Here is a 23,400-nt window from a genome sequence, read left to right on the forward strand (position 1 = left end):
AACATACTTCGCTCACGCCCACAATAGACTCCTGCCCACCTCTGTCCCAAATTCCTCACAATACTGACCTACAATGCTGCAGTGATAAAGAATCCGCCTGCAATGTAGGAGATTCAGGTTCAGTCCCTGGGTCAGGAAGATCCCCTGGAGATGGATATGGCAACCCACTCCAGTATTCTTGCCTGGAGAATGCAGAGGAGCCTGACAGGCTACAGTCCACAGGATTGCAAATAGTCAAACGTGACTTAGTGACTAAACATCAGCAACAACCTCCATTAATTAGTACTCAGTTTTTACTGCACCCCCCCTTCAAGTCTAGCTGTCGTCCTTCTCAACTAGTTCTCATGGAGAAAAAGAGTAGGACACACTAACTCTTGAAACGCTGGTATACGAATGACGACAGTTGTTTTTTGAAGACAGAATTTTTTTTCTTTAAACTTTCTGGAAACGGAAATACTTATAGCCAAATGAATTTATCACAAATGTTAGAATGTCAATCACAAGAGGGAAATAACTTTGGGCAAAGGAATATTTCTGAAGTCCCACAAATTACACCACTTGGTAGGCAAGGGCTTGCCTGTGGGGGAGCTCAGTATGTGTTGCCTTGTTCTCAGCTTCCCCTACCATTAGTGGGAAGACACAGCGCAGAGGAGATGGTCCAAGTGGTGACAGCACAGCCCCTAAGCAGCAGCTTTTATATTAGACTCTCGGTGCTAAGCTTGAACTGGGAACCAACACAAAGTGAAAATGTGACTCTGCAGATTTTTACAGGAATATTGGGCAGATGAGAAGATGATCTATAAGCTATGGAACATAAGAATTCTCCTTATTTCTCTCTCCAGGCATGGATTTTCTTTTTATTGTTGTTCTCATCAAAATTCAGTATTGTTGTACCTCCTTAGTACTGTCCTTGTTTTGAATAATTATGAAAAGCTGTATAGGTTTTGAGTGATTGATAAATCATAATGCAGTCCACTTGATGTTTTCAGCTCTTTCAGCCTTTCCAACTTGGAAAGGGAAAGATATAATGGAAAGATCTTTTGTAATTTAACTAATTCCTAAGAATGCACATTGATTTATAATTATTACTACAAACATAGTAGTAGAATGTTTGGACATTCAGAAAAATACTGCCATACATTATTCATAACAATCTGTTTTAAAACGTGTGCCTCATATTTCACAATTGTTCTGAGTTATACCTTCATGTTAAGAAGTGCTTAACTGCTCCCATCTGACTTATCCTCCTGATTCTAGAAAAATGACTTCAATTGAAATCACTGTTAATGCTCTTACAATTTTAAATAGCAGACTTCCAATATTAATGTGGCAACTGATCAGCTATATTAAAATCCAATTTAAAAATTCACCTGGAGTCTAAGCTCAGATTTATGACTCTTGTCTTTCATCCAACCCAGCATGCACTCTCGATGTAACTTATCTGCTTTTTGGCACAAGCCTAGACACTTAGCGGGAAGTGAAAACATACTTCAGTTCCTAGGAAAATAAGAGTTATATTAAGGTGGCTAAATTGAGGCAACATAACCAGTCCATCTGGGGGAACATACTGCTTGTTAAACATGATGTAACACGGGTTCATAAAAGGTCAACAGGTGAGAGATAAAAGCAGAAAAGGCAGAAACCAACCCAAAAAATCTACAGTAGAGTGAAGAAAAATTGCTGCTGATTTACTTACTTTGTTATTTCTGTCTCAATATTATTTCTAGTTTTCAGAACATCTTACGTTAATCTTCTATCTCAAATTTTCATGAGCTGTCTATATTTCTACACACAATTTTCTTGCAGGTACTTCAAAGATTACTTGAAGGATTGAAATATTTTCAGATACTTCCAGAGAAAGGAATAATTAACTCATTATTATTTGTTACCCCAAACTATATTTGTTCCCTTGGCTTTCAGGAATAACAAAATTTTACTTTGCTTGAGAAAAAAGTAATGAAACACACATATAACAAATATTGGTATAATGAATAATATTAATGGGGAAACAGTATTTGAAGTTATTAAGAGAACAGTCATGACTTGGACTTGAGTCCTGTCAATTAATAGTCATATGGCCTTGAATAAATGACTTAACCATTTTATAATTCAATTAACTTATTTATGAATACTGAACATAGTATCTGTCTCAATGTGTGTTGTTTTTAAGATAAAAAGATTCAGCAGATAAATCTACATTGCACATAATAAAGGAGCTATTAATATTTATAATAATAATTATAATTCAAAAATAGTTTGCTAAAATATGTAATAAACTTCATACTAATCAAAACCCAAGTACTTTATTCACCTTTCATAATAAGCATAGACTGTTAAAAGCACAATGAATTCAGTATTAGTAAGTTTTATCTCTCAATCCTGCTATCATTCTGAGTCACCCTGAGCAATTAATTCTCTTAACCGCTCTAGGTTTATGTTAAATTTAACACAGAATGAATAACTTAAGTTCCTGTCTTGACCTTAAGAATTATTGTGGCATTTTAGCAATAGAACGGAAAGGATGAAAGAATAGGAGTTCTGGGTTATAACAAATATGAACTGTTATTCTAGGTTCTCCTAGCATGGATCCTATTTGCAGGAAGTAATTCTGAGAATGACTTAGGTGGTTAAAAAAATGAACTCATATTAGTAAATCCCATAAAGCAGCTCATAACCTACCTAAACATTCTACTGAATACTCAGTCTGGTCCTTTCCCACTTCATACAAACCATAAGAACAGTCTACCAAGCTCACTGCGAGTATATTTCTACCACACATTCATATTAAAGTAAGACATGCACACAGAAAGTGTGATGGAAACTTGTTCCAAGCCTGCTATGTGGAGAATTAGTTTAGGTTTAGATTGAGTCCTTATGTCCCTTTCCTGGCATACTTGTTTTTTTATTAATCTGTATACAGTTTCCATTATTAGACATACTCTGAAAAGAGGGGATACATTCTCAGAAAAACAAAAAAATCATCTCAAGTATTTCGACACTGTTTAGAACTACTGTCAAAACATAATGAACTATCGATGCTTCATTTACCACAAAGTAACTTGGTTTCTAAATATTTTCAACTAAACCTTCTCTAGAGAAAATTTAGTTTGTTGCTAACTGATAACATAGAGAGATAACTTCTACAGTGTCTATTTCTATTAATTAACATTACAAGCCAGATTTTTAAAGTTTGAACAAACTGTATAAGAGAGAAGAAGTCTGTGAAAGATATGTAATCCATGATCCAATTTGTTTAACTTCACACTATCTCACTTTACTAGACTTATACAGACCAAAAGTTACATATTCTTAATATTTTAAAATACTGATGAGCCAAGACTCATAATATGTGCATAAGTCTTTGGAAGATAGTATCTTCTGCTTTAAGTAAGTAAAACTTCACAGTTAAAAGTGATAATCTGCTCTAATAGTTAAAATCAGTCTTTTAAAAGTTTCTCTATATAGTATTTCTTTATACTCTCCTCTACACAGTAACTACTTACCCTTAATCAATAGTTTTTCACTTTCTGGAATGCTAATTTCATGAACCACAGGCATTATAAACCTTGGAAAATAACAATTAGTTTATTTTGTCTCATACACAATGTCATTCATCAAGATGCAATAACTGTATATTTAACAGCAAGTAAAATTAGTATGGTAATTTCCATAAGATTTTCTTTGATGCTATGCATCAGTACAGTTTCCTTAGGGGTCTACTTAGCAGTCAGAGGCATACTAAGTAGCATTACTCAAACAGACTCACAACTGTATAATAAGATCAATTTTAGTAGAAATGATCACTCTGCAGTTTCATGGAAGCAACCAATAACCTCAAATGACTTGTGAGATTCCAAGAACTATCTAGGAAGAAGACTAGTCTAAAAGCCATAAGAAAAATGGTGTGGTATGATCATGGGAGGAAAGATACTCCAAGAGATCAAAATGCTTTTAATCAATTTACAATTAGGAGGGTTTAGGAGGGAAGCAAACGGGGTCAGGATGCATTCCAAATCCAGAAAAACCGCTTATGGTTAAGATAAATTAACAGCTTGCTGTTTTTCTGACACTGTATTATCCCATTTCATGTTCCCAACAACTCCCCATGAAGTAGGTAGTATTATCTTCACATTTTATGGATAAGGCAACTAAGGCCTAGAAAGGGTAAGTAACCTGCCCAAGGTTGATGAAACCTAGAAAACGGAAGAGGGAATCTGAACAAATTAACCAGAGCTAGAATACCATCTTCAATCCAAAGGAAAAGGATATGATACACTAAGACACCAACACAGTTCATTATTAAATACATTTAGAGATCTACATGATGATAGGTGTCTAAATATATAAATAAATATTAAAGGTATTTAGACATTTACAGATGATACCAATCTAATGGGAGAAAGCAAAGAGGAAATAAAGAGCCTCTTGATGAGGGTGAAGGAGAAGAGTTAAAAAGCCAGTTTAAAACTCAATATTAAAAAACTAAGATCATGGCATCCAGTCCCATCACTTCATGGCAAAAAGAAGGGGAAAAGGTGGAAGCAGCAACAGATTTCCTCTTCTTGGGCTCTAAAATCACTGCAGATGGTGACTGCAGCCATGAAGTTAGAAGATGATTACTTCTTGGCAGGAAAGTTATGACAAACCTAGATAGTGTGTTAAAAAGCAAAGACATCACTTTACCATATAGTCAAGGCTATGGTCTTCCCAGTAGTCATGTATGGGAGAGTTGGACTATAAAAAAAGGCTGAGCAGCAAAGAATTGATGCTTTTGAACTGGTGCTGGAGAAGACTTGAGAGTCCCTTGGAAAGCAAGGAGATCAAACCAATCAATCTTAAAGGTAATCAACCCTGAATACTCTTTGGAAGGACTGATGCTGAAGCTGAAGCTCTAATACATCGGCCACCTGCTGCAAACAGCTGACTCATTGGAAAAACCCTGATGCTGGGCAAGACTGAAGGCAGAAGAAGTAGACAACAGAGGATGAGATGGTTGGATGGCATCACCTACTCAGTGGACATGAACTTGAGAAAACTCTGGGAGATGGTGAGGGACAGGGAAACCTGATGTGCTGTAGTCCATGGGGTCACAAAAAGTTGGACACAACTTGGCGACTGAACAACAGACATTTACATCAACTCAAATACTGCTCTCCAATATTTTGGGGCCTTTACTACCTTAGACAGAAATTTTGTATCTTCTTTATCCCCTGCAGAAAACCAAGAACTCAGTGTTTGGGAAAAAGACAAGCTGACTATATAGAGGAGAATTTATACTTGTGTTAATTCATGAAACTGCATACCACATTTTATAAAAATAATTATAGCAGCAGTGTTACTATTTCTTTTTACTTCAGAAAAAGCCTACTCATATGCACATGACTACTTTTTTTTACTTCCTATTCCCAGCTCTCACTTCTACTCTACTTAAGCTTCAGGCCTCACGTTTGTATACACCATGGCAGAGGTTATTAGTTCCTAATAAAATGAGAAACTCTTTAATAAAAAGTCAAATATCTTACCTATGTCCAAGGGTACCTCACTTTGAACATATAAAAGTCACAAAGTGACTTTAATGTTTCAGAAGTAGATTACTGCCCTAATATAATTGTAAAAACAGAGAAAATCTTCAATATTCTATCAGTGACTTTCTTCTGCATATGAATTTTGTCCCTTTTGTTATCTGAAGGGTTTTCTTATATTTTCTTAAGACTGTCATTGGTGGGCACCACTTTCCTGGATTAAGACAGCATCCTAATTCCTATTGCTGAGAAAAGGAATTAAAAACATTGACTTTGGGCTCAACATCAGAATGAGACCTTAGGGGTTGGAGAACTCCCAGATCCACATGGTACCCACACATGTCAAAATAAAACTACATCTTACCTTAACACCTTGCATACCAGGGGGCCCCATTAATCCAGAAAGACCTTGATCACCCTAAGAACAAAACACAAATGAAGCTTTAATATTATGAAAAAACTGAAAATTATGATTCCCATGCTGTAGGAGTTCATCTTGGCTGTCAAGATCTTACTTACTGATCTCCTCAATCTGGCTCAAGTTCCACGTGCTTTCTGAGAACTTCCTTGAGGCTCCCAACCCTTATATCTTTCAGTACTGATTACCTGGACAGTACTTCACCCTGTCCGTGGCCCTGCTGCTTTTTCTCTGATGTTCTTTTCTTTAGAAATGCCCTTACTTCCCAAATTTCCACCTTTTCCAAGGCTTACCATGTTTTAGAAATGTAAAGAAATCTATTTAAAAATTCTACCAGCACTTTATAACACAGGTGCAGAGGGCTCAGGTCTGCCTTTTTAGATGAGGACTCACAGGTTGGTGGGACTCCCACGTGGAACATCAGTGAACAGCTGGGGGATGGGGAGCAGGACTAGGTTCTTTCCCTGGTCCAGGACTAGGACTCTGGAGCAGGGAGAGGGGCACTTCCCTTTCCAGGGCTGCCCTGGTGCCTTCCACTGTAGTAATCAGAGTAACTGCAGTGAAAATTTTGGGGAGGACTGTGCTGGTCCACAGACTCAACAAATTAGAGCCTTCTGTCCCCATCCCTTCCCCCAGATTTGATGAGGGCTTGCAGAGCAGGGTAGGAGAAGGAGAAATTACACCAGTGAGGGGCAAGGAGTGTCTGTGGTGGGTGGAAGTGACAATAAGAGACACAGAGGAGGATGTGTAAATGACAAGGACAAAACATATCAAAAAGGAATGGGGGTAAAACCTTAAACCAGTTTACTTAAGGTACACTTTTTCTTTACCGCTGTTCCTTTCCCTCTTCCTGCTGTAACAAATTTATTGTGCATGGCAAAAAAAGTATGTTGTTTGAAAGAAAAGGAATACTTGGTTAATAATCCTAAATAAACTCCATAATGACTATTCATGTACTATTCATAGTACATAAATGTTTCATTGCATTATCTACTTTAATGTCAAGTTAAATAAACAGAAAAGAATGTTTCTGATTATTAACTATCAAGTGCTTTTCCATTTGTTCTAATATTTTATGTTCTTGTTCAATGTTTTATTAATATGGCATCCATCTGTTATGGCGTGATGGGTTTATACATATATTTTTTATACTTATTACTCTGATAGAAGGAAAAGAAAGCTACATTAGGAAACAGAAGACTGGAGGCTCATCCCCTACTAGCTCTAATCAAGGGTAGATCAGTTGATTTCCCTTCAAAATTCCTACATCTGAAAGCTGAGAATAAGAATAATATCACATTTGTCTTATGGGAAAGGAAAAGTTGCCATTATTTAAACTATCTTTGTTTGCCACTAAGGTCCCACAAGGAATTAAATATGTATGTGTGTTCTATGGGAGAAGGCAATGGCACCCCACTCCAGTACTCCTGCCTGGAAAATCCCATGGATGGAGGAGCCTTGAAGGCTGCAGTCCATGGGGTCACTGAGGGTCGGACATGACTGAGCGACTTCACTTTCACTTTTCACTTTCATGCTTTGGAGAAGGAAATGGCAACCCACTCCAGTGATCTTGCCTGGAGAATCTCAGGGACGGGGGAGCCTGGTGGGGTCACATAGAATCGGCCACGACTGACGCGACTTAGCAGCAGCAGCAGCAGTGTGTCCTATTAGAGTTGTTACTTACTGGATATTACATGCTGAAGGACTAGACTCTGCATTGCTTATATTGTTTCATCACTGACTATTTATTATAAAAGTAGCTAAATGTTTAAAGATAAAATTCAATTGGGTCCCAATCCCACTATACTCACACTAATTTATTGTTCATATTTTATTTGAATTTATATTGTATATGTATAAATATCCTGCTTCTTCAGTATAACTGAACCTAATTTTATGTAAATATGATTTCTAAGAAAATTTTTAAAATTTTACCATTTTAGAAATGTCTTCATTTTGAAAATTGTATTTCACTTAAAGCTTAATGAAAACATGTTATGAAGTCTTAAATCTTATGACTTTTTCCTATATGTACAGGTTGTACATGAGTAACTCAAAAACTTTAAAAAACAAGACTGACATACTCCCTAGTCTCAACTCACAGACTGAATCATCCTATATTTTGTACAGAAACTGTACACACACTGAACCACCCTATACTTTGTACAGAGAGGCCACAAGCGAATATTAAAAATAAGCATTTGATAAAATCTGAATGCTTAATTTGGGGAGATTATTTAAATCACTCACCAAAAGAGAGTGGATGTCTAATTTCTCAATTTTAAGAAATCAAATGTCTCATATTTACACATTTTTAAACATGGTATCTATATTTCTCAGATTGAAGAATTTTCTTCCTCATAATTAAGGGATGAATGAAAATATTGTTTCTAATAATAAACTTCCATTCTTTTTCTAACTTAGTCAGTGAACTCAGTTCCATCACAGCAATGAAATTCTTACAATTCTAGATTAAATTTGATAATTTGTTGGTATAATATCCATTAATGTGAGGTAATTTTTCTTAAATTTACAAGAGTTTATGTAAACCAATTAAAAGATCAGATTACAACCCAAGAACCACAAAAATTATTCAGGGATTTTAAAAGTTTGTGACTGTATACCACATAAACAAAAACATTATTGTATCACATTCATCAAGTGCATGACTAAATAAAGCTTCCCAGATATATGCCTAAATACTCAACTTGTATTCATTCTCACTGGAAAACAGTATCTTCCTCCTAAAAAAGATTTTTGTTGCTATCGTTACTTTGAAATATTAGTTTCTTTTTACCTAAAGGCATATGTGTGTGTATTTGAGAGCATTATAAAACGAAAAGCATACTGTATTGAAAGTTAGAAAATTAAGGTATATCATTAATTCTTCCACTTGCTAACTACTTAAATTCCATAAATCCTCTTTTCTCAACTGGAAAAAAAAATAATGATGACAGCCTCCGTCACTGTTACTGTGAGACTTAAACAAGATAAAGTACATAGAACCATTCTAAAAAAGGTGTAAAATGGCATTAGAATTTATAATGGGATCCATACTAATAGCCACATTCTTGAGGTTAGGACCAAAAAACATCTTGTTCTAATTTTTTGCCCCATCTGTTCCTAGTTGGCAGGAAGCACAAGAGCATGCAAGAATGGACATTCAGTAAGATTAATTATATGATTTTAACTGATATGTTAGGCTGATGACACCATTTACTTGATTCTTCAAATATTTCTTCATTAAAATCCAATAGTTATTACATACTTTGAAATCAAGTAAAATCTATATTTTTAAAAAAGTAAAAGTTATTTTTAAATGCTTGAACTATATCAACAAGATTTTATTTCATGGACAAGTAATTACCTTTTCTCCAGAAAGAGCTTGATCTGGGGAAAAACCTGGATCTCCTTTAGGTCCCTAAATAAAACAGTTATAAAACACTTGATGAAACATAAATTACATATATCATACTTCGTCAGTTGCATGTAATGTCATGCACTATATACAGTTTATATGGTATTGAATAAAATTACACATTTTAAATTAAGATGAATATAGATTACTTATCTTTTTAATGTATATTTCATTTATCCTTAATTTTAAATGTTGAGAAGATTCCTAGAAATTTCCCAGACATAGCTGATTTTTCTAATCAATAAAGTTATACTAAAACTGAAACATTTCTTTTGAGAACTACATATTGTGACATCAGTTCAGTTCAGTCACTCAGTCATGTCTGACTCTTTGTGACCCCATGGACTGCAGCACGCCAGCCCTCCCTGTCCATCACCAACTCCCGGAGCTTGCTCAAACTCATGTCCATCGAATCAGTGATGCCATCCAACCATCTCATCTTCTGTCATCCCATTCTCTTGCCATCAATCTTTCCCAGCATCAGGGTCTCTTAAAATGAGTCAGCTTTTTGCATCAGGTGGCCAAAGTATTGAAGCTTCAGCATTAGTCCTTCCAATGAATATTCAGGACTGATTTCCTTTAGGATTGACTGGTTCAATCTTCTTGCAGTCCAAGGGACTCTCAAGAGTCTTCTCCAACACCACAGTTCAAAAGCATCAACTCTTCAGCACTCAGCTTTCTTTATGGTCTTTGTGACATATTGAGTTATAATTTTTAGAATGGGGAAATGTTATTTTTAGTGGAAAAAAAACTGCTTATACTAATTTTCCAAATTTTAAGACATTATTCTAAGTTTAAATATTTTCCAAAATCTTGCAATGTACCGTTCATTGTGTGCATGCTCAGTTGTGTCCTATTCTTTGCAACCCCATGGACTGTAGCCTGTCACACTCCTCTGACCATAGAATTTTAGAGGCAAGAATACTGGAGCGGGTTGCATTTTTTCCTCCAGGGGATCTTTCCCTGTGGCTCCTGCATTGGCAGGTGGATTCTTTACCACTGAACCACCTGGGAAGCCCAAAGTACATGCATTACTTTTACAATAAAAAATAACCCCCCCCCAAAAAAAAACCCTCTAACTGGCAAAATTCTTTTTCTTGTTATAAAATAGATATTTTTCATACTCTGGAAATCTTTTATACTTTAAGAGAAATATGACTTCATATTTCAATCTAAAACTTTGGGTACAACAGTAAAATCAACTTTTTTTTATTATTCATCATTGCTTAGTTGCTCAGTCCTATTTGACTATTGTTATGCTATGCTAAGTCACTTCAGTCGTGTCCAACTCTGTGTGACCCCAGAGATGGCAGCACACCAGGCTCCCCCATCCCTGGGATTCTCCAGGCAAGAACACTGGAGTGGGTTGCCATTTCCTTCTCCAATGCATGAAAGTGAAAAGAGAAAGTGAAGTCGCTCAGTCGTGTCCAACTCCTAGAGACCCCATGGACTGCAGCCCACCGGCTCCTCCATCCATGAGATTTTCCAGGCAAGTGTACTGGAGTGGGGTGCCATTGCCTTCTCCGATTTGACTATTACACACTAGGAAAAATATTTCCTTTTCTATTTCACTCTTCATAAAATAAAGAATTGAGATTATCATTCAGATTCTGACTTCACTACTATTCTCAGCTAATAATAGATAATTTTCCATTCCTAAAATTTATTTCCACCCTACGGGAAACAGGGAAACTGTTATGTCTTCCTTCACATATTCAGGAATAATTTTTTTTTCTTTCACTCCACAGATATTTACTGAACAACTTCCTGAACACTTAGGAATGAACAAAACAGGTAAATTATCTGTTCTCTTTAGGCTGACATTACACTGTGATTAAAAAAAAAAGAATAAACAACTATCTATAAAAGAAACATTTAAAATACAGTTTCTTGTATAGATAAGCGTCAGAGAGAAAGCAGGAGCTGGAGAAGGGAACTGTGACCAGCAGGGGCTTTGAGGTCTCCCTTCTTGTGTACAGTGGGCAGAACCATCCCTAAGAAGGGTATCTGACCAGAGAACTGAAAGACGTAAGGGAGGGAGTTGTAAATTTATCTGGAGGAAGATCACAAAGAGCATCCCCAGCAGAGGAAGAGTACGTGCAAAGGGCCTGAGATTTACCTGAAAAACAGCAGGCTACCCAATGTAACAGGAGCAAAGGGGAGAGAGAGAGGTGTGTACTTCAGAGAGACAAATTGGGCTGGAACACAAAGGGAATTATTAGGCCTTATTTGTGGCTTGGCTTTTACTCCGATCTATCTTCTGATATACCATTGGCTATAGTGTTGAAGAGACATTATGGGAGTTGCAAATTCAAAACACATATTGAAGGCAGAGCTGACAGAATTTTTTTCCCCAGGATGGGAAGTGAAAGAGACAGATTGGCATCTAGTCCATAAACAATGGGGAAATGATTAATGGAAAAGATCAGGGAGAAGAGAAGGACTAGATATCAGCTGTAGTTCTCTCTTGGACATGTTAAAAGCAAGGTGTCTCTTGGATTTTCAAGTGGAGATACTGTGTGTACTGTTGGATGCTGAGTCTGGAAATCAAAAGTCACCAGAATATAAATTGTATATGAAACCATAATGAAAGAGGAGAGTGAAAAAGTTAGCTTAAAACTCAACATTCAAAAAGTGAAGATCACACCATCCGGTCCCATCACTTCATAGCAAATAGATGGGGAAAAAATGGCAACAGTGACAGACTATTTTCTTGGGCTCCAAAATCACTGTAGAGGGTGACTGCAGCCATGAAATTAAAGGACACTTTCTCCTTGGAAGAAAAGCTATGGCAAACCTAGACAGCATATTCAAAAGCAGAGTCATTATGTTGCTGACAAAGGTCTGTTTAGTCAAAGCTATGGTTTATTCAGTAGTCATGTACGGATGTGAGAGTTCGATCATAAAGAAGGCTGAGCACTGAAGAACTGATGCTTTCAAAGTGCAGTGCTAGAGAAGACTCTCGAGAGTTCCTTACAGCAAAGTGATCAATCCAGTCAATCCTAAAGTAAATCAACCCTAAATATTCACTAGAAGAACTGATGCCAAAGCTGAAGCTCCAATACTTGGGCTTCTGATGCAAAGAGCTGACTGACTGGAAAAGACTCTGATGCTGGGAAAGATTTAACGTAGGAGAAGGGGGTGACAGAGGATGAGATGGTTGGATGGCATCATCTACTCAATTGAACATGAGTTTAAGCACACTCCAGGAGATAGTGAAGGATAGGGAAGCCTGGTATGCTGCAGTCCATGGGGTTGCAAAGAGTCAGACACGACTGAATGACTGAACAACAATTGAAACTAGATGTAAATACAGAGAAAAGCAGAAGGAGGATGGTTCACTAAATATGTTCCAATATTTAAAAACTGTAGGAGGAAAGACAGAAAGGGAGAATGAAGTGATACAGCAGGTCAGTCGGAAAGGCAAACAAAGTGACTACGGGGCCTCCAAGCGTAGAGAAGACATTTTCAGAATGAAGCCATGGCCAACTGTGTCCACAGCTCCTGAAAAACAAGTCTGGGTGAGATGCTGTTGAGAAAGACAGAAGTGGTTGGTGACCTTGACAGGTACCATATCAGTGGAGTGGTCAAGAATATGTGAAAGTCATGGGTGGTAAGACAGGAGCTTTGACTAATAAGACAAGTAGAGAAAAAAGGGGAGTACACCTTATTTTGTGAGAAAGATGTGAGTTCAAAGAGAAGCCTTAGGCTTTCAAAAAATTTTAACATGGAAACTAGTATATCAAGCTATTTTGTTGACAGCAACGATCTAGGAAAGAGGGAAAAATTGAGCATAAGTTGGGAGAAATGCGTACTTCTCTTGAGTATGTCTCACGGATCCAGGGTCCAAGCAGAGACATTTCAGTAGGGACAATTAATCTGGTTCAAACAACAATTCCAAAGGTAGAATATATGGGTACAGATGTCAGGTCGCTAGCCTTGGTAATGGGAAAAAACATAAGAGCTAATTCTCATCTGACTGCTTCTAATTTCTCAGTGAAATAAAATGTGAGGCCTACAGCTTAAAGTTTGGAGAAGGCAATGGCACCCCACTCCAGTACTCTTGCCTGGAGAATCCCATGGACAGAGGAGCCTGGTAGGCTGCAGTCCATGGGGTCGCTAGGAGTCGGACACGACTGATCGACTTCACTTTCACTTTTCACTTTCATGCATTGGAGAAGGAAATGGCAACCCACTCCAGTGTTCTTGCCTGGAGAACCCCAAGGATGGGGGAGCCTGGTGGGCTGCCGTCTATGGGGTCGCACGGAGTCGGACACGACTGAAGTGACTTAGCAGCAGCAGTAACAGCTTAAAGTTAGAGGTGGGGAGTGGATATGGGAGGAATGCTTTCCAACAGCACTCTAATGAAAGGAAGACAAAAAGTCCTTCATGTTCTCCAGTAAGTCTTTTCATTTTACAGATTAGAAACAAGTCTTCATTGGCAGAAGTGCCAAAAAAAAAAAAAGCGTAAAATATTTTAATTTAAGCATCAAAAAAAAAATGTTTAAGGAAAAAGTTGTTTTCCAGTCTGACCTGTTCCCTTTCATAGCTAATCACTACTTCCACCACTAGTACAATTTTAGATCATTGGTTACAAAATTATAGGACCTCACAAATGGATTTAGGATTATCTTAGTATTTAAGAACTGAACTCTTCATCTAAAAAAAAGAAACTTAGAACTCATGAAATTTTAGAGCTTATCTAGCAAATCCCTTTATAGATAAAGCAATAAGGTGCAAAAATATTAATTAAGACTGTCTAGAAAAGTATCAATAAATTGGGTCAACTTTGTTTCTCATTATCACAATATCTGTTAAAGTAAAATTGTATTTTTTTACACATTTTAATTTTCTATTATAAAGCCTAACTAATTGATTTGAAGTAATATTTTAAAAAAATTTAAAAAGAACTTAAATGACAGCCATTGAGAAATTTGAATAAAACTTTTTATGGCCAATGTTTTTACTTTTAATTCTTACACTAAAAACTCTTATTTTTAGGTCCAATCTGAATTTTCTGAAAGTGAAAGTCACTCAGTTGTGTCTGATTCTTTGTGACCCCATGGACTACACAGTCCAAGGAATTCTCCAGGCCAGAATACTGGAGTGGGTAGCCTTTCCCTTCTCCAGGGGATCTTCCCTACCCAGGGATTGAACCCAGGTCTCCCTCATTGCAGGCAGATTATTTACCAGCTGAGCCACCAGGAAAGCCCAAGAATACTGGAGTGGGTGGCCTATTCCTTCTCTAGCGGATGTTCTCAACCCAGGAATCAAACCAGGATCTCCTGCATTGCAGGTGGATTCTTTACCAACTGAGCTATCGGGTAAGCCCTGAGTTTTCTATTATATATCAACTTCCTTAATATAATTATCTTTCAACTTTCTTGACATCATCTTCTAATCTGACATTTCATCTTCCACTTAAAAAAAATCACTGAAAAGTGGAAGAAAGTAATCAATTAAGCAATAAAAACCAGATGTAAAGACAAACTGTTTTCTTATTCGTAAGCTTTATACCTCTTGGCAACATATTTAAAGAGATATGTCAAGTCTCTTTTACTGACACACAAAGACACTTGAGTGTACTGATAAAGTCATAATCTAGAACCAGAAATTTAAGTCAGCATGAGGAAAATGTTTTTAACCTGGCCAGTTGTGCACTGATCCTAGCATAAAATGCATAAGAAAGAGATTATTGAACATGCCAATTTTGTCTGAAACGTCAAGGAAGTAGGACATACTTTTCTGCATTTAAGGGAAACACTCCAAAATTTCTTACTTATATTTCCTCTTATTTTGTATTTATTCTATGATTCCTGAAACACTTCTAGCCACACTTGATTGGCTTTTTACAAACTCCTTGGAATTAAAAATAATGTTTATAAATTAAATAATCAAACTAAGATATTAAACCCACAAAGATGTTAGAATAGTATTTAATAGTATTAAAAATAACAGTAGTAAATACAATCATATAGAAACATTTACAATTTTTGTAACACAAGGTAAACACAAACATCGTAAAAATGTTTACAATTATGGCCATCTTGAAAAGCAGAGAACATTTGGATGAATTACTGATGAAGCAGAAATACTGAAAATAATTTGGAATGTAAAATTTCAGAGTATGAATAAGCTAAATTGGGAGAGTATCACAAAGGAAACATTAAATGACATGATCCTGAGGTAGCACCACTTGAATATTCTTGGCTTTAGTGTGAGCAATAACTACACAAGCTCTATAATCTCAATTTTAAGCCTTATGCTCTCTAACCAACACCTTATCTTTATAGCTCACTCTAAGCCCTTATAACTTTAGCAATTATTTGACTCACTGGAATTACTAATATGGGATCCCACTACATTTTCACTCTCATCCCCTATGTGGCCTCACTTTCCATCTCTGGAAAGCCTAAATTCCAGTGTCTTATATTCTAATTAATTCCTTGCATACGTAAGTAACACCACTGCCTGTTTCTTTCTCTGTCATAGTTTACCTGGAAAATCTTAAATATAAACTCCACTTACTCTGACCCTACCCAGAGTGGGTAATGTAAGAGAAAACAATCATGATGACAAACCTCACATTAAATTCATGACTTATACTGATTTTGTCTTATTTTGTCTTTTGATGTGTTCAGTAGTTGCTTAGTCAATTCACTTTCCCATTTTTCATAGATGATTATTTCCTAACTTCTCTCTCTTCACTCTCAGCTGATTATCTTGCTTTCAGCTTTGATAAGCTCTTGTAACCAAATCCACTATATCTCTCCTTAATCTGTTCCAAAATACTCTGTCATCACAACCAAACTCCCCAGGACATCATTGGTGAACTGTCTTCCCTACATTATTTTAATTTTTACATCTAAGATAATTGCTGTTGCCAAGTAGACACAATGTAATTTCTCCGATCTTAAAAAACAACTTTCCTTGAGCCCACATCTCCCTTCTCTGCTCCATTATACTGTTTCCTTTTAGAGAAAACTCCTAGAAAGTTGTCTGTGTTAACTAGACGACTTCCTCTCCTGCCATTCCTTCTTAGATCTACCCTACTCAGGCTTTCGTCCCTATTACTATCCTACCTTATTGATCATTCTTTCTCAGTTCCCTCTATTAGTTCCTCTTCATCTTCCTAATTGAATTCTGAAGTAACCCAAGACTCAGTCCTGGGACATTTCTCTTCAATGTCTACATTCATCCCCAAGTGATCTCATCAGTTCAATAGCTTTAAATTCCATATATACAATGATGACTCTGAAATGTATCCTTTTAGCTACAATATCTTCCCTGAGCTCCAAATCCATTTACTCTTATTATATATCTCCACTTGGATGTTAGTCATCTCAAATTGAGTATGATCAAAAAGCAATTCTTGGGAATTGACAGTGTCAGGGTTGCATGTCTGCAATTAATCCTCCTGCAGATTATAACTATGAACTCAAAACAGGATACATAAAACAACTACTTGAAAACACAGGAGAACAATTTAAAAAAAAAAGGCTGGAGGGTATTCAATTTTTGAAAGAAGAATCCACACTTGGTGTAATACACATTTACACAGCCTTTCTCCTAAGGACATTTCCAAGTCTGCATGGAGTAGCTGGAATTCAAGCAGAAAAACAAACTTTTTGGCTAATGGTATCAGAAGACAGAGTGTAGGAGTACCAGAATGATTGTAAATTAAGGGAGAAAATCCTAGAAAGAAAGTCAGCTTCCCCAAAAACTTAAATATAGACTTTCTTCAATTCTTGGCTGATCCTGACATGCATTTTCATGAGATAGATTCCAAAAAGCTTGGCAGAAGGCAACAGCTAAAGGGCTAAGAGAATTAACAAATTTGAGCTGCTGCTCATTACAGAGGAAAGTTTGGGGTTTGATCCACATCATTTTAGAGGAACATGGTAAATATTTGAATAAACACCTTTCCCCTAAAACTGAGGAAGAGTTATACTTTAGAAGCAAATACTATATTCTTGGACTAATGGACTTGCACTAAAACTGCAAGCAAACACTGAAATATGCCCTTTAAGTGTTTCTAAACCTGTAAAAGTTTAAGGTGATAAGCCAGTTATTTCAGTGCATACAGAACAAAAATCAAGTCTCCAAAGGACAAAAAGGGTTTCCCTGATGTCTAAGCAGGTCAAGAATCCTCCTGCAATGCAGGAGACACAAAAGACGTGGGTTTGATCCCTGGTTTGGGAAGATCTCCCATAGGAAGAAATAGCAATTCACTTCACTATTCTTGCCTAGGATATTCCATGGACAGAGGAGCCTGGTGGGCTACAGTCCAAAGGGTTGCAAAGAGTTGGACATGACTAAGCAGACACAAAGACAAAAAGAGGTCAAGTCCTCAAGAGGACTGATGTTAGAATTAGCAGTTGAGGATTTTATTAATTACTGACTGAGCAACTGAACTGAACTGAACTGAATAAATATGTTCAAGGACTTAAAGGAAAGGATGATCATAATGAGTGAACAATTATCAACAGACAGATGAAAACTATATAAAAAAGCAACTAAAAACCTAGAACAGATGATAAAATATCTGAAATAAAAATTTACTGGATGGTATTAACACCATGTTAGAGAAGGCAGAAGTAAAGTTTAGTGAACTTAAAGGTAGATCCATAGAAGTTATCTGAAGAAGAGGAAAAAAATACATGGCAAAAATGAACAGAGATCTAGTGACCTATGGGACAATATTGAGTAGTCTAACATACATGTAAATGGAGTCCCAGAAGGAAAGGAGAGAAATAATGGGACAGAAAGATTATTTGAAAAAGTAATGGCCAAAAATGCCCCAAATTTATTTAACAATTTTTTAATAGGTTAAAAGGCATTCAGTGAAGCCCAAATAAGAAACATCTAAAGGATTCAAACCCTTCATATATCATAGTAAAGCTACTAAAAGCCAGATTAAGATAAAAGCCTTAAGATATTCTGTGAAAAATTACACATCATATTGAAAGAAATAATAATGTTGGCTAAATTCTCATCAGAAACAGTAAAGGCCAAACGATGAGAACAAGCAGACATGCTTAAAGTACTTGAAGAAAAACATTCTCAACCAAGATTTCTTTACTCAATAAATTTTTAACCATCCTTCAAAAAAATGTAGACAAATTTCAGGTAAACAAAAACCAAGAGAAATCATCGCCAGTAGAACTGTACTCCAAGAATATTGAAGGAATTTCTTCTAGCGAATGAGAAGTGACACCAGATAGAAACTCAGATCTATAAGAAGGAATTAAGAGCTCTGGAAATGAAAATAAATCCCTTGCTTGTTTCTTCTAATTTCCTTAAAAGACTGATTACTTAATACAGAAATTATTGCATTGTACTATTGGGTTTATAATGATATAGATGTAAAATAAATAACAACACAAAATATGGGAGAATAATAGGTAAATAATTGTATGAGTCATATTCTACATGAAATATTACCATATTAATTCCAAGTAAACAACAATAAGTTAATAATGCATATTGTAATCCCTAAAGCAATGACTAAAGATCAGAGATACAGCTGAAATGCCAAGAGAGAAATTAAATCGAATAATAAAAAATATTTGATTATCCAAAAAGAAGGTAGAAAAAAGGAATAAAGGAGCCAAACATACGGGAGAAATAGAAAAGAAATGACAATGCAGAAGAGTAAGACCCAATCATACAAAAATTATACAAGTATAAATGAACTTAATGCTCTAATGAAAAATCAGAGATCATCAGCCTGGATAAACTTGAAGATCCCACTACACAATATCTATAAGAGATGCAATTTAAATATAGAAAAGGAAAGGAAAGGAAATTTATATAGTATACAGACAAAAAGCACTAAAAAGTTGGTGTGCCTATATTACTAACACATTAGACTTCAAAAAGATGAGAATTAGGGGAGGAGCTAAGATGGTGGAGGATTAGGAAGGGGAGAACACTTTCTCCCCCACAAATTCATCAAAGAACATTTAAACGCCGAGTAAATTCCACAAAACAACTTCTGAATGCCGGCAGAGGACATCAGGCACCCAGAAAAGCAACCCAAGTCTTCGAAAGGAGGTAGGAAAAAATATAAAAGACAAAAAAAGAGACAAAAGAGGGAGGGATGGAGTTCCAACCCAGGAAGGGAGTCTTAAAAAGAGAGAAGTTTCCAAACATCAGGAAACCTTCTCACTGCCGAATCTGTGCCGAGCTTTGGAAGCACAGAGGGCAACATAACAGGGAGTAAAAATAAATAAACAATTAAAACCCGCAGATTGGGAGCCCTACGGTAACTCCCCCAGGGGAGAAGCAGCGCAGATGCCTGCACACGCCACTAGCAAGAGGGGGCTGGGCAGGGAGGCGCGGCGCGGGCTGCGTCGCTTAGAGTAAGGATCTGGCCTGAATAACCTGAGCACTATCTGAGTGAAATAATTTGGGCTAGCAAACCAGACTGTGGGATATCTACCACGCGAAAAGCCAGCTCTAACCTAAGACACTGCCAGGCCCGTGCACGGAACAAAGGACTGAACAGAGATAGCTGGCGGCAGACCATCCCCCGCCAGTGACAGGCAGCCAGAACCGGAAGGGGGCAATCGCAACCCCAGAGAGATGTTATCTATAAAACTGTAAGCAGGCTTCTTTGCTAACTAAAACTTCTTGGGGGTCTGGACGGTCAACATCTGCCTGAGAAGGTGCACTGGTTGTACACCTAGATAACCGAGCGGTGGGGAGGTGATAAGTCACAGCAATCACGCTCGCCAGACACCTCATCACCTGAGCTGCTCGGACCTGGGAAGGGCACAAAACGCAGGCCCAACAGAGTCTGTGCCTCTGAGGACTACCCGAGTGCCTGAACCTGAGCGGCTTGGACCTGGGAGGTGCAGGCAGCCCAGGGCCGGCCACGGATGGTTCCCAGCGGAGCAACCTAGAGCCTGAGCAGTGTGGGCAGGGAGGCTACACGCACCGTGACTGGGGGCAGACCCAATGTGGCTGAGGCACTGCAAGCACACGCCAGTGTTATTTGTTTGCAGCATCCCTCCCTCCCTCCCCACAGTGCGATGGAACAAGTGAGCCTGGAAAAAAAAAAAAAAGTGTCCTCCACCGTCCACTTCATGTCAGGGTGGAAACCAGACACTGAAGAGACCAGCAAACAGAAGAAGCTATAACAGCTATAGGCAATAGATTAAAACCCTGTGTTTACTACCGACTACATAGGAAGGGGCCTATAGATCTTGAGAAATATAAGTCAGACCAAGGAACTAGCCAAAAATGAACTGAACCCACAATACTCACAACAAAACCAGAGAAAGTCCTAGATATATTTTTACGATCATTCTTTTTTTTTTTATTAAAAAAAAATTAAGTCCTCTATTATTCCTTTAATTTTCACTTTTATAACCTATTGCTTTGCAAAAAAAAAAAAAGACCCTTTTTTTTTTAAAGCAAACTTCATATATATATTTTTTATAATTTTTTTGACCTTGGTTTTTTTTTTTTTTTTTTTTTCTTTTCTTTAACATTGTATTTTTGAAATTCCAAACTCTACTCTAGATTTTTAATTTTAGCTTTTTGGTATTTGTTATCAATTTTGTACCTATAGTTTTTTTTTAATAATTTCTGTGACTTTTTTTTTCTTTTCTCTGTTTCTTTCTCTTCTTCTTTTATATAACATTGTATATCTGAAATTCCAAACTCTACTCTAGATTTTTAATTTATGCTTTTTGGTATTTGATATCAATTTTGTACCTGTATTTTCTTTATAATTTTTGCCACTTTGCTTGTTTTTGTTTTTCTCTCTTTTTCTTCTTTTTTTTTTTAACATTGTATTTTTGAAATTCCAAACTCTACTCTAGATTTTTAACTTTTGCTTTTTGGTATTAGTTAGAAATTTTGTAACTATATTTTCTTTATAATTTTTGCGACCTTGTTTTTGTTTGATCATTTTTTTTCTCTTTCTTTTCCTTCTTCTTTTCTTTAACATCATATTTTTGAAATTCCAAACTCTACTCTAGATTTTTAATTTTTGCTTTTATGTATTTGTTACCAATTTTGTACCTTTACGAACCCAATCTTCAGTACCCATTTTTCACTAGGGAGCGAGATTACTGGCTTGACTGCTCTCTCTCCCTTTGGACTCTCCTTTTTCTCCACCAGGTCGCCTGTGTCTCCTTCCTAACCCCTCTCTACTCTACCCAACTCTGTGAATTTCTGTGTGTTCCAGATGGTGGAGAACACTTAGGGAACTGATTACTGGCTGGATCTGTCTCCCTCCTTTTCATTCCCCCCTTTTATCCTCCTGGCCACCTCTGTCTCCTTCCTCCTTCTTCTCTTCTCTGTATAACTCCGTGAACATCTCTGAGCGGTCCAGTTGTGGAGTGCACATAAGGAAGTGATTACTGGCTAGCCCACTCTCTCCTCTATTGATTCCACCTCATCTCATTCAGGTCACCTCTAACTCCCTCCTCCCTCTTCTCTTCTCCATGTAACGCTGTAAACCTTTCTGGGTGACCCTCATGGTAGAGAAACTTTTCATCTTTAACGTAGATGTTTTATCAATGGTGCTGTATAGAAGGAGAAGTTTTGAAACTACTGTAAAAATAAGACCAATAACTGGAAGCAGGACGCTTAAGTCCAAACCCTGACTCCAGGGAACTCCTGACTCCAAGGAGCATTAATTGACAGGAGCTCATCAAACGCCTCCATACCTACACTGAAACCAAGCACCACACAAGGGCCAACAAGTTCCAGAGCAAGACATACCTAGCAAATTCTCCAGCAACACAGGAACACAGCCCTGAGCTCCAATATACAGGCTGCCCAAAGTCACCCGAAAACCATAGACATCTCATAACTCATTACTGGACACTTCACTGCACTCCAGAGAGAAGAAATACAGCTCCACCCACGAGAACACCAACAGAAGCTTCCCTAACCTAGAAACCTTGACAAGCCACCTGTACAAACTCACACACAGTGAGGAAACGCCACAATAAAGAGAACTCCACAAACTGCCAGAATACAGAAAGGACACCCCAAACTCAGCAATTTAAACAAGATGAAGAGACAAAGGAATACCCAGCAGATAAAGGAATAGGATAAATGTCCACCAAACCAAACAAAAGAGGAAGAGACAGGGAATCTACCTGATAAAGAATTCCGAACAATGATAGTGAAATTGATCCAAAATCTTGAAATCAAAATGGAATCACAGATAAATAGCCTGGAGACAAGGATTGAGAAGATGCAAGAAAGGTTTAACAAGGACTTAGAAGAAATAAAAAAGAGTCAATATATAATGAATAATGCAATAAATGAAATTAAAAACACTCTGGAGGCAACAAATAGTAGAATAACAGAGGCAGAAGACAGGATTAGTGAATGAGAAGATAGAATGGTAGAAATAAATGAATCAGAGAGGATAAAAGAAAAACAAATTAAAAGCAATGAGGACAATCTCAGAGACCTCCAGAATAATATTAAATGCTACAACATTCAAATCATAGGGGTCCCAGAAGAAGAAGACAAAAAGAAAGACCATGAGAAAATACTTGAGGAGATAATAGTTGAAAACTTCCGTAAAATGGGGAAGGAAATAATCACTCAAGTCCAAGAAACCCAGAGAGTCCCAAACAGGATAAACCCAAGGCGAAACACCCCAAGACACATATTAATCAAATTAACAAAGATCAAACACAAAGAACAAATATTAAAAGCAGCAAGGGAAAAACAACAAATAACACACAAGGGAATTCCCATAAGGATAACAGCTGATCTTTCAATAGAAACTCTCCAAGCCAGGAGGGAATGGCAAGACATACTTAAAATGATGAAAGAAAATAACCTACAGCCCAGATTACTGTACCCAGCAAGGATATCATTCAAATATAAAGGAGAAATCAAAAGCTTTTCAGACAAGCAAAAGCTGAGAGAATTCAGCACCACCAAACCAGCTCTCCAACAAATACTAAAGGATATTCTCTAGAAGGGAAACACAAAAATGGTGTATAAATTCGAACCCAAAACAATAAAGTAAATGGCATTGGGATTATACTTACCAGTAATTA

At 37.0% G+C, this 23,400-nt stretch overlaps 1 protein-coding gene across 28 annotated transcripts in view; it reads right to left on the reverse strand.

Annotated features, from left to right (window-relative positions):
* The window catches only part of COL24A1 (collagen type XXIV alpha 1 chain), a 401,096-nt gene that overhangs the window by 310,556 nt on the left and 67,140 nt on the right, over positions 1-23,400 (reverse strand). For 24 of the 28 annotated variants that reach the window (XR_015160374.1, XM_086390890.1, XM_086390884.1 and 21 more), the window contains 2 exons: positions 9,308-9,361; positions 5,887-5,940 (listed from right to left, as the gene is read on the reverse strand). The exons of the other annotated variants lie outside the window; for them this stretch is intronic. Coding sequence is in view for 13 of the 24 variants with exons in the window: in XM_086390890.1 (XP_086247016.1) it covers positions 5,887-5,940; positions 9,308-9,361 (108 nt within the window). In the remaining 11 variants the exon portion in view is untranslated. The remainder of the gene's footprint in view (positions 1-5,886; positions 5,941-9,307; positions 9,362-23,400) is intronic. 28 annotated transcript variants of the gene reach the window in all.

This window comes from Bos grunniens, chromosome 3, assembly GCF_055505025.1.
Source record: "Bos grunniens cultivar Pamir isolate PY7600 chromosome 3, Bosgru_T2T1.0, whole genome shotgun sequence".
Classification (NCBI taxonomy): domain Eukaryota; kingdom Metazoa; phylum Chordata; class Mammalia; order Artiodactyla; family Bovidae; genus Bos; species Bos grunniens.